Genomic DNA, 11,015 nt, shown 5'->3' on the forward strand with positions numbered 1-11,015 from the left:
CTTTCTCCAAAGAATATTTACAAATAGGGATGAGGTAGGGGCAACTCTGCCACCAAATAACGGGCTGGGGAGTGGGGGCAGTGCTGAGACGCCTCCTCCACATAGGGAGAGAGTTCCTGAGGAGGGCCAAGGGCCCAGGGACCAGGATGGGCTCTGGGCAATTCCGGGCTGGGCCAGGCCGGGCCGTAGCCAAGTCAGAAGCTGGACTGGGTGGCTCAGACCAGGTTGGTGGTGGGTGAGCCCAGCTGCTTGGAAGCCAGGAGGAGGCGGGTGGCGGCACTCTCCGATTCTGCCTGGAGCCGCCGGTTGCTATGCCGCAGGCTCCGCACCTCCTCCTCCAGGGCAGCCCTGTCTGCCTTCTCCTGGCAGGGAGGGGCCGGGGTGGAGGGTCGTGGGAGAGGCAGGAGTCAGAGCAGCCGGCCCCTTGCCTGTGCTCCCCCCTATACACACAGATCCCCAGCCCTGCCCCCTCACCTTCTGCAGGTCCTCCTGCAGCTTCCTGAGCAAGGACTCCAGGTGAGAGACCTTCTCTGACAGGCTCCCGGGTTCTGGCCTGAGGACATGGGGGTCAGGACTCAGCGGGACCAGGGGAGAGGACCGCACGTGGGCAGACCCACCTGGGTGCGAGGGGCCCGATTCTTAAGTGTATGTGAAAGCGGTGCCCTGGGTCAGTGATGCGAATGATGCTAAGGAACGGGCATGATGACAGGGCAAGATCAGGGAGCCTTACTCAGCATCGGACTTGGGGGTTCCCTTGGGGTCTCCGCTCTCTGGGATGGGCTGTCCTGTGGGGGCAGAGGGCCTGTGTGGGCAGGGAGGTAAAGGGAGAAAGAGCCCCATCCTGGCTCCAACCCTGGGTGCCCCGGTGGCCTCACCCTCCCGGGACAGTGACTCCAGGATGGTGTTGCAAGTGGAGGCGATCTCGGAGATGGACTGCCACTCGTCCTCCAGGGTCTCGCTGCCCGCCTCCGACATGACTGCGGACAAGGGAGGGGCCTCAGGCAGGCAAGGCCCAGGCTGGTCCCCTCCTCTCCCCTCCCCTCCCCTCCGCTCCACACTCACTCTTGCTGATGGAATTGCGCAGAGACAAGGTACGTGGCAGGAAGGAGGCCCTCAGCTCCGGGGCTGGGTCGCACCAGTCCTCACAGTCACTGGGACCGCCTAACCCATCCTGGGAGTGTGAAATGGGTGCAGGTGAGGTGACACCCACTGACACCAGAGCCCACCCTTGCTGGTTGGGCCCTAGAGCCCTACTGCTGCTCACCTGGGCAGGGGGTGTCTCCCTGTCAGCACTGGGTGCTGGCGGTGTGGCTCTCGTGGCCAAGAGGAGGTCTGGAGTGGTGGTGGGCAGGACCGGGGCCTCATCTGACAAGGAGCTGGGGAAAGCAGAGGCAGCTCAGCCCTGGAAGCCAGACCCGTGGCCTGTGCTCAGTCTGCCTACCCAAACTCATCTGAGCTGTAGGAGAGGGTAAGCAGGAGGGTGCACCTGCGGGGAGATGGCGAGCTCTGGCTGTGCAGAAATTCAGTCCTCTCCTCAGCCAGGTCCCCAGGCCCCGATGGGCCACTGCCATCAGGCAGGCACAGGTGCAGGAGCTGCTTGGTGGCAGGCAGCAGGGATACCCCGGGGGCCTCCTCTGGTACCGGCTCTGGAGCCCCCCGCCGGCTAGGCTCCTGCAGAGACAGCCTGTACAGCTCCGAAAAGCTCCTGGGAAGGGGCAGGGGAAAAGGGTGGTATCAGGCGAGAAGCCTGTCCCCACCAGCTGTCTGCAGCCCCAGTCCCACTCCTAGCTGCTGCCTGAAGCTCTCCAGGAGGAGAAGCGTACCCCAAACCCCCTGACAACAATGAAAAATGTCTGTTTGGCTACTGGCCATTTTTCCAGGTGTAAGTTCAAATCCTAGTGCTGCCCCTTTGTCTCTTAGACAAATCACTCTAAGCCTCAATTTCTCCATCTGTGAAATGGAGATAACAGTATGAGGCTCATAACTTGCTGTGGGGATGAAATAACAACACAGGTAACTCATCATAGAGATCCACAAAGTACATCCTGGGGCCAAATCCAGCTGGAAGCCTGTTTTTGTACTCGTTCCAGCTAAGGATCCTTGTTACGAGTTATAAAGGGTTGAAACCAAAAGAGTATTTCATGTACGCGAAAGTTACATAAAATACACATTTCAGTGCCTATAAATAAAGTTTTAGTGGAACACAGCCAGGCTCATTCATTTGGGTATGGTCTGCGGCTGCTTTTGCGGTACAGCGACAGAGCTGAGTAATTGTGACCAAGACCAGATGGCCCGGGAAGCCTAAAACACTTCCTATCCGGCTAAGCCTGGCTTAGCGCAGTAAATAAGCAGTGACTCGGGTGAGAGGGGTAATGGCTGAGACCCGGGATTCTCCGGAGAAGGCTGCGCATCCTGACCTGCGGGGCCGGCCGCTCTCGTCCGGCGGCAGGACCGTGACGCAGACCTTGGGCGCGGAGCGCAGCAGCTGCGCGGCGGCGTCGGGGCCGAGGCGGGGCAGCGTCTGGCCGCACACCCGCAGTAGGCGCGCCCCGGGCCGCAGCCCCGCCGTTTCGGCGAATGTGAAGCGCTCCACGTGCGTGACGAAGCCCTCGGCGTCCGCCTCGAAGCCCAGGCGGCCTTGGCCGTCGCGGGGCAGCGCCAGCTCGCGGGTCTCGCAGCCGCGGCTCACCAGCTGCGGGATGGGGACAGGGGCGGGGCATGGGCGGGACTGCCCGGGGGCCCCTCGCGCCTCCCAGGCCACGCAGATCTTTGCACCCGCCGCGAGGACATCATTAGCCACCCACCCGACAGATGAGGGTCGGCGAGCTCAAGTCACTTGTCCGAGGGCCCCCTCGGTTCCAGCTCTGTCCAGCTCACACGCTGGGTCTGTTACCCCCCTCGACTTGCCCTTTCGCAGGAGGGGCAGGAGAAGGGAAGCAGGCTCCGCCCCCAATGCGCGCCCTTCCTCCCCGGGCCTCAGTTTCCCGCTCACGCTCACCTGCAGGCGCGCCACGACCTCGCCCACGGCTTGGCTGGGAGGCCCATCTAGCCGCAACGTGATGGCCTCCCCGCGGCCGTGGTACAGGTCGAGCTGCTGCTCTGAGAAGGTCCAGGCCAGCACGTCGCGGCAGGCACAGTTGAAGACCACGCGGCCGTCGCGCGGCGCCACCAGCACCAGCGCCTCGGCCGAGATGCCCAGCAGGCAGGGCACCTCGGCGCCGTCGGGGTCGCCCGCCTCGGCCCCCGAGGCGCCCCGCGCCCCAGGCGCCGCGCGCACGCCCCACACCAGCGCGCCCGCAGCCTGCAGCTCCGCGCCCTGGCCGCGAGGGGGCGCCCGACGCCGCCCGCCCAGGGAGGGCAGGCCGAAGCGCGAGGCTGAGTCCAGCGACGTGGTGGTCACCTCGTTGGTGGCCAGGTCCTGCAGGTACTGCTGGCGCGTGCGCGTGGCCATGGCGTGGAACTGGCGCGCATGGCCCGCCGCCTGCTCGCCATTGAGTGCCTTGGCCAGCAGGAAGGCCCGGAAGTCGGCGTTGGCCGCGAAGGGGCCTCCGCCGGGGGGCAGAGCGGGCCCAAAGGCCGGGGTGTCCTGAGTGCGGCTCACAGCCACCCTGCGGGCGGTGGAGGGGGTGGGAAGGAAGCGGTGAGATGCGACAGGGTGGGCCCATTCCGGGCCCCCGGCAGGTGCCAGGCCTGGGAGCGCCCAGACGCCCACCTGTAGGAGGTGTGCGGGGTGCAGGGCGCCTGCGCGCGCACCACGAGGAAGACGTGTTGGAAGTGGGAGCGGATGGTGGTGGGACAGAAGGGCTTGCTGCCTGGCTCCTGGAACACGATGGTCACAATGTCGTTGCCGATGTGGCGCTTCCGCAGGAGCTGGGGGTTAGATGGAGCCAAGCAAGTGTCAGGGTGGGGTGGGGGTCATGTTTCCCGAGCCCCTCCTCTTCTGGCAGGGCACAGCCGGGGCAGCAGGGAGCACCCTCACTGGCCTGGGGAGTTTGTCTTTGGAGAAGGGAACAGCAGAGGGGGAGGGTCATTGGGGGTCACCAGAGCCAGGCCCCCCTCCCACCCCTCTCTCTGCTTCCCCAGGGCCCCCGGCCACCCCACCCCCACCCTAGCCCCCATCCCACCTGCTGCTGGTTACTGGGGGTGTATGGCAGCATTGTGGACACGTGGAACATGATCTCGTGGTCCTGGTACGTGGTGTAGAGGGAGTGTGTACCTGTGGAGTCCGCTGTGGCCAGAGACGGCAGTCACAAAGGGCCAGGGGATCCAGCTTGCAGGGACCCCATCCAGCCTGCACTCAGGGGACTCTGGGCCCCCCAATCCCTGGGGCGGAGGCAGGTGGACAACGCCTACAGGGCTACGAGTCAACGCCCAGGCCCCCAGGTCCCATCTGCTCCCCTGTCCCCCAGGCTCCAGCCCCCAGCCCCCACACCAGGGCGGAGGGGGGGCCAGGACGGCCGTGCTGAGATTAGAATGAAGGGAGAAATGGGAAATGGTCTGCCAAGCAGGAGGCAGGGGCTGGTGTCCTTGGAGAGGAGAGATGGTTGGCCCAGCGTGAGCGTGTGCGAAGCCCCAGGGGCTGAGCTGTTAGTAGCTATGTGATGGAGAGGGTGGTACCCCCAAACCCATGTGGGCCCAGCTCAGGTAGTGGGGTTCTGGAGCCTTGGGGGGACAGTCCCAGCCCCTCCTTCCAGCCCCTGACCCAGAGAACTCCCCAACCCCCAGCCCAGGGGCCACAGGGGCCACAGGGGACAGAGGAGCCAAAAGCCTGGCCGCCCCCAGCCCCCAGTGCCTCACTTTTGGTATCCAGCTGGGCCCGGTAACTCTCGAAGCCCTTGAGCCGCACCACGTCGCCCAGCAGGGTGAGAAACTGCATGAAGGGGGCTCCGGCCTCCTGGTTGTTGTACATCTCCTCCTCTGAGCCCTGGCCCGCCCGGCAGTACAGGATGCCCACCTTGCGCTGGCAGCTCAGCTAGGGGGAGGGGGGGCAAGAGGCACTGGGCCTGGGGGAGGGGACACTGGTGGTGTGGCCCTGAGCGCCGCACCCCACCCCCTGCCCCAGGTGGCCTCCGTGTCCTCCCCGTTAGGTGGGTGACGAGTCTGTCCTGCCCCCATTGCTCAGAAGGGGCCGGAACAGGGTTGGTTCTCATGTGACTAGAAACGACCCTGCCCGCACTCCCAGTGCTAGTTCACGTTGTCACCTCCTTATCTCAAGGCTAGACTGTCCTCCCCTCCCTCTAACCCAAGGCCCGTACCCGGCCTCTGCAGGCCTTGAGACTGGCATGGTCTCTGCCAACCCTCTGCCCTCAGCTCCTTTCCATCAGTGGCGAATGGGGCTCGGTTCAGGGTGTCCTGACCCCATGGGACCAGGCCGGCTTCCCCCTCCAGCTCCCACCTCCCTTCTTCAAAGCTGAGCTCGTCCTCGCTGGCAGTCCCCACTTCACCTTCATTCCTCCCAGCCCCCAGGAGCCCCAGCTCCCGCTACAGCACACTCTTGGTCACAACTGGCGCTGGGGACCGCTCCCTCCTGCAACTCCATCTTGCTAAGAGAAGAAACCTGAGCTGCTTCTCCACCTTGTTCCTGGCCTTCAGAGACAGCAACGACCACCTCCATGAGATGACAACTACATCTCTGCCTGCAGCCCGGAACCTTCCCCCAAGCTCCAGATCCATTTCTCCAACCACCTGGCTGTCCTTGGCACCTCCTCACTCCCCAGCTCCATAAAAACATCACTCCTGGGGGCCGAGAAGCTGCGAAGTCTCACAACTCCCCCCGCGCCCCCGCCACAACACATACCTTCTGTCAGTCACATAGGCTATACGGGCTCTAACCCTGGGCTGTTCCCTCTTTATCTCCAGCACCATCACCATTATGCCTGGCCTAGACGCCTGCAACAGTTTTCGGCCCAGCCTTCCTGTCCTCCAGTCCAGCCCTCATGTGGCAGCTAGTAGGACATTACCTCTCAGGTCTGCTTTGAACCTTCCATGGCTCCCCAGTGCCTCAAATGCAAACCTTCCTCACCTACTTCTCCCCAGTCTTGCTCCAGCCACCCTCAATTGCCTACAGGTCCCCAAATATGACATGCTTTCAGTCTGGCCTGTTCCTTCTGCCCAGAAAACGCCTGCTCATCCTGACTTAAAGCCCTGTCGGCAACTGCCTCTGTGCTCCCCCTCCCCACCCCGAGCCCTCAACAGCCCCCTTTCACTGTTCTCCTGGGGGTATTTCAGTGATTCTCTGTGGGTGTCTCTCCGACCCACGTCTCCAGCATCCCGTCTAGGACCTGGCGCCAAGAGGTGTGTAAAATGTTTGTTGGACCACTGATGGGTGGAATGGCTCAGTGGGCAGCTTCCGGCACAGGGAAGGGAAGGACTTCCAATTGGCCTGAGTGATATGGGTGCTCCTGGCGCTCACACCCTGTTTGAGAAGCAAGGCCCCAGATGGCTTCTGAAAGGCCAGCTGTCCTAACTGGCCCAGGGTCAAAGCTCAGTGGCTGGGAGCTGGGCAGGACGCCTTGGTGCTGGGGAGCCAGTCTAAGCTGTCTGGCTGGGGACATGCCGGCCACTCACCACTTGCTCATCCAGTGTGAGGAGCGTTCGTGGCACCTTGGGTGAGGCTGAGCCCAGGCGCAGGCAGGTGGGGCTCAACCGTGGCGCCACATGTTCCAGAAGCTTCCTTGGGGACAGGCCCCGCGGGGGCCCTGGTGGCAACGCGTCCTCTGAGATGGTGCCGCGGAGCGTCCGGAGCTGGGGGTGGAGGGGTAGAGGTGCTCAGGCTCCCTACAGGGTGTGGGGGAGGCTACCCGATCCCTGATCCCGGCTCACCTGTGTGGTCCGTATGATAATACGGTAGCTGTGCAGGGTGGTCCCTCCGCTGCCCTCCTTCTCCTCCCGCCGCAGGCTCACCGCCACGGGGCCCAGCCCCTCGTCCAGCCCGAAGAAGTTCTGATGCTCTGCAGAAGGCCGGGCGGTGGGCAATCGGTTCCGCCCCTCGCCCATGGCAATCTTACCCCCCTCAGCCCATCGCTAAGTCCCCCTGGGTCCCCTTGGAGTGCTGGGGGTTGGCCAGGACCTTACAAAGAAAGGAGGGTCCAGGGCCCCAGTGTATGCTCTGCAGGTGACAATGACCGCTGTCCCCAGGCCCTGACTTGCACCTCCCTGCAAGGCCGCCATCTCCCAGGACCTGCACACCTCTCACCTTTGCCGTAGAAGTACTTGCGGTAGTAGCCGGCGCCCAGGTCTGCGTGCTCCAGGCTGTAGGCCGAGGTCCGGTTCTGGGGCTCCTCCAGGACGGACACGGCCGCGTTGGGCAGTGCAGGGGGGACAGGGGGGGACACAGGCCCACCCAGGCCCAGCTCGCCCTCACCCCCGAGCTCACTCACGAAGCCGGGTGCCCCGAGCAGCAGGTCCGAGCTGGCGGCCGGATCCTGGGCCGAGGCCAGGGCCCCAGAGGCGGCCTCGCCGTGGCCCCCGGCCCCCCGCGGCCTTGGCGCCCAGTCAAAGAGCAGGCTCTGCACGTCGTAGTGGGCGAACCAGCGGGGCTCCGGGACGGGTGGGAAGGCCGGCTCCGGCTCCTCGGCCGGCAGCCCCAGCAAGGCCAGCGGGTCCGCGAAGAGGCGGCTGGGGACCGCGGCCGGGCGGCCGGCCTCCTCGTGGCTGTGGGCCCGGGCCCGGGGGCTGGTGGGCGCGGGCGGCCGGGCCTCGCCGGCATCGCTGCCGCTGCGCAGGAGCGGGCTCCGGGCCGGCCTCGGCTCGAAGGTGTGCGGGGTCAGCGGGGGCCGCGCGGGCTGGCGCAGCTTGCGGGCGAAGAGGTCGTCGGTGGGCGTGGGGGCCGGGCCCCGCCGGGGGCTCCCCACACCGCCGGCCCACATGGGTGTGCGGCGGGCCTGGCTTTCCGGGGGCCGGGCCGCATTGGCGGGCACGGGTGCGAGGTGCCCTGCCGGTGGGCCGAGGGGTCGTGGCGGCGGTTCCTGCCCTGGGGGAGTGGGGGCTGCTCAGAGAGGGGCCTGGGGAGAAAACAGGAACCCGGGCCCCCAGCCGGGTCCTCCACCACCCGGGTTGGCTTCCGGCCCCCTCCGTGGCCATCAAAGCGGCTTCCGCTTTCCTGGCCACTTCCTTGTCTGCCGGGGGCTGAGGTTTCCAGCCCCCCTCCCCCGGCTAGCGCTGGCCCTGCCCAGGGGCTGGACTTGGGGGGGTCCTTGACCCTAAGGGTCCTGGAGCCCCGGGCGGTCCCCAGTTTGCACTCGCGCACAGTGGCTTTGGTCCAGCAAGGTCCTCACGGCGACCCAGGCCAAGTGGACAGGGCACAGGCCTCTGCTGGGCCGGGAAACCCAATGGGGCCTCTGGTGTCTGGGTCCTGCCCGCTTGACAAAGGGAGGACGTCCTGTCCCGAGACCTTCCTCCCCACCCCTCCCACTTCCTCCAGGGTCCCCGAGGAGCAGAGCACCCACAGGCCTGGTCTCAGTGCCCGTGCCCTCTTGGCCGCAATACCTCAAGGACACAGGGGTTCCCGGGGGCACTGGGAGAGCAGCAGGAATGGCAAGAGGACTTCCTTCAACGCAGGAAATAGACCCAACTCTGGGCCCAGGCCCCTGCCAGGCCCTTGCATCCTGAGGAAGGTGCTGGGGTCACAGCAGCTCAGTCCTGGGAACCAAGTCACCCTGGCCTAAAGGATGGCCCGGGCCCACCCCCTTGCAGGTCACTGTGGCCACGTCTGGGGGCAGGGGAGGGAGTTATGCTCACTCAGCCCCTTTACTGGAACCCTAGGGACATCTGTCTTCCTCACCTCACTGATGCTGACATCTGCCCCCACCCCATGGGACAGGCAGTCAAACTGCAGTCCAGAAAAGGGGATGCTCGTGGCTGAAGCAATTCCACAACAGAGCCGGAACTTGAACCGGGGTGGGTCAAACTCCAGAACCTAAACGGTGCTGCCCCCACCCACTCCTGCCCCTCGGTGCATGGGGCGGGGGTGGGGGTGGTTGGGCTGTGGTTCCAGGTCTCACCGGATGTAAGTCTGAGACACCCAAGGCTCTGGGACCTGCTAAAGCAGAAATGTAGGGGACCAGGGGCAGGTGCAAAGAGCAGTGTGAGTGTGGTGGTGGTGGTGAGAGGGGTTGTCCCAGGATGACCCAGAATGACCCAGCAGCCAGGGTGGGGGCATGGAGACCCTCCATGGAGGCATGGGCACCTGCTGGCAGTCTGCACATATCCCCAGGACCCCACGGGGCAGGCCTCCAAAGCTCAGCACATCTCCTCCTTAGTTTCCCCTACGACAGGCTCTGACCCTGGCCATGAGCCTCAGTTTGCTCCTCTCTAAAATGGGGCTTGCTATTCTGTCTCCTCCCCCGGCTGCAGGAAGAATGGAAAATGAAGAGGGTGAAGCCAGCCAGGCACCAAGCATGGGCCAAGCGAGCTGTGTGTGATTGTGCAGGCCTGGGTGGTGCTGGGTGGTGTGTGTGAGGTGGGGAGGAGGGAGGGGGGTCCGTGTGGGCCCCTGCGGGGCCGTGGGGCTGAGTTCTGTGCACATGTGAGCCGGTTCTGTGGACGTGTGCACGCCCAGCCTATGGGCTGCCTGTCACTCTGGCCCAAGGCCAGGCTTTGGCCCTGCTTTGGGGGGTGTTCTTGGGCTCAGCCCCCCACCCTGAAGCTTCACACAGGGTCCATTGAGGCCAGGACATTCCTCCAGGCCTGTGTCACTGAACAAGAGGGGGCCAGCCCCGCCCCCACAGATCCGGAAGGCCTGGGCGCCCCAGGAGGAGGCGCTGGACGCTTCCCAGCACATCTGGAGGTCATGACCCCGTTTCTGCTGCCAGGGGGCACGACAGATGTTTCCTCCCAGGCCAGGCCCGGGACTGGGGAGCGGTGTGCAAAGGTTGGGGAGGAGACCGCCCAAGCAGAAGGGGCGCTCCAGAACCGGGGGGGCCGCCCCACCCCGCGCCCGCCCCTGGACTGCGGACGCAGCGGCCAGCGCTGCCGAGAGGAGCCTGGGGCCGCCACATCCACGGTGCCGCCACATCCACTCACCCGCCCACGGGCAGGGCTGGACCTGAACGCAGAGGACCGAGGCGGGTCCGGAGGCAGGGGAATGGCGGTACTGACTCGGGACTGGGGCTGGAGCCCGGAGGGAGGTTGGGAGGGTGCAGGCGGGGAACGCGGCGAGGATCGGCCCCTACACAACCCCACGCCCGCGTCCACGGCCAGCCCACCTTCTCGCCTGGCCGGCCCGACAGCGGTGTCCCCGATCCCCCGAGCCCGCTCCCGCCAGTACCTCGGGGGCTCCCTCCCGGCCGCCGCCTCCCGCGCTGGGATCCCGCCGCCTGCTCTCCCGCTACAGCTCCAGGCGCCGGTTCCGCCTGGGGGGCGGGGCCGCGGCCGAGGGGCGGGGCCTGCCCGGGAGCCGCCCGCCGCGGGGAGCGCAGTGGGCGGAGCTCCAGGCCAGGAGGTGGCCCACCCCCGCCCGCTAGGCTCGCGCACAAGCCTGCTCAGTCCGAGCGCCCATTTCCCTGGCGGAGCGTGGGAACAGGCACCTGCCTTCCAGCCATCTCGGAGGGCTGCAGGAGGCCACCTGGCGTCGAGTCCCCGCCAGGCAGGCCACAGGTGCTCAGGCGCAGCGGCTATTTACTGAGCACACGGGGCACCGGGTGACTGCTCTGCAGTCTCATTCTTGAAAACACTTGGGGCAGCTGTTCTTTCTTTACAGTTAGAGAAACTGAAGCTCACCTAAAGTCCTTGACCAAGGTCAACGCTGATAAATGTAGGAGCTACTAGAGCTTGAAGTCTGAACATAGAGGAGATGGAAAACTGAACAAAATAACCTTCGGATAACTCTGGAGAAAGGGAACCAGCTTGCAGGGGGAGGTGACCCAGTCCCACTCAAACCCCATTCTGTATGTGACCTTGATGCCCCTCATACCTACTCCACAACCTTCACCCCCCACTGTGCTCACCACCATAGCCTGGGCTACCGCCCTACTTCTCCCACCAACCATTTCCAGATGGAAGAAGAAACTGCCAAC

The 11,015-nt window shown here is 65.2% G+C and overlaps 1 protein-coding gene across 2 annotated transcripts; it reads right to left on the bottom strand.

The window, feature by feature from the left end:
* Positions 1–92: 92 nt before the first annotated feature.
* Positions 93–10,360, bottom strand: SIPA1 (signal-induced proliferation-associated 1). Of its 2 annotated transcripts, none has more exons than XM_077115718.1 (16): positions 10,268–10,360; positions 7,196–7,972; positions 6,823–6,950; positions 6,568–6,744; positions 4,798–4,972; positions 4,125–4,228; positions 3,713–3,870; positions 2,999–3,608; positions 2,418–2,692; positions 1,487–1,705; positions 1,265–1,376; positions 1,063–1,171; positions 876–977; positions 731–785; positions 475–553; positions 93–362 (listed from the first exon to the last, which is right to left on the bottom strand). In XM_077115718.1, the coding sequence occupies exons 2-16, from the start codon at positions 7,866–7,868 to the stop codon at positions 216–218; spliced, it is 3,123 nt and encodes a 1,040-aa protein (XP_076971833.1). In that variant the 5' UTR covers positions 7,869–7,972; positions 10,268–10,360; the 3' UTR covers positions 93–215. The 2 variants fall into 2 exon arrangements, with proteins under 2 accessions (XP_076971833.1, XP_076971832.1); XM_077115717.1 differs by having other exon boundaries at positions 10,206–10,358.
* Between the last annotated feature and the right edge of the window lie 655 nt (positions 10,361–11,015).

Source organism: Tamandua tetradactyla, chromosome 9 (genome assembly GCF_023851605.1).
Source record: "Tamandua tetradactyla isolate mTamTet1 chromosome 9, mTamTet1.pri, whole genome shotgun sequence".
In the NCBI taxonomy this organism is placed as follows: Eukaryota; Metazoa; Chordata; class Mammalia; order Pilosa; family Myrmecophagidae; genus Tamandua; species Tamandua tetradactyla.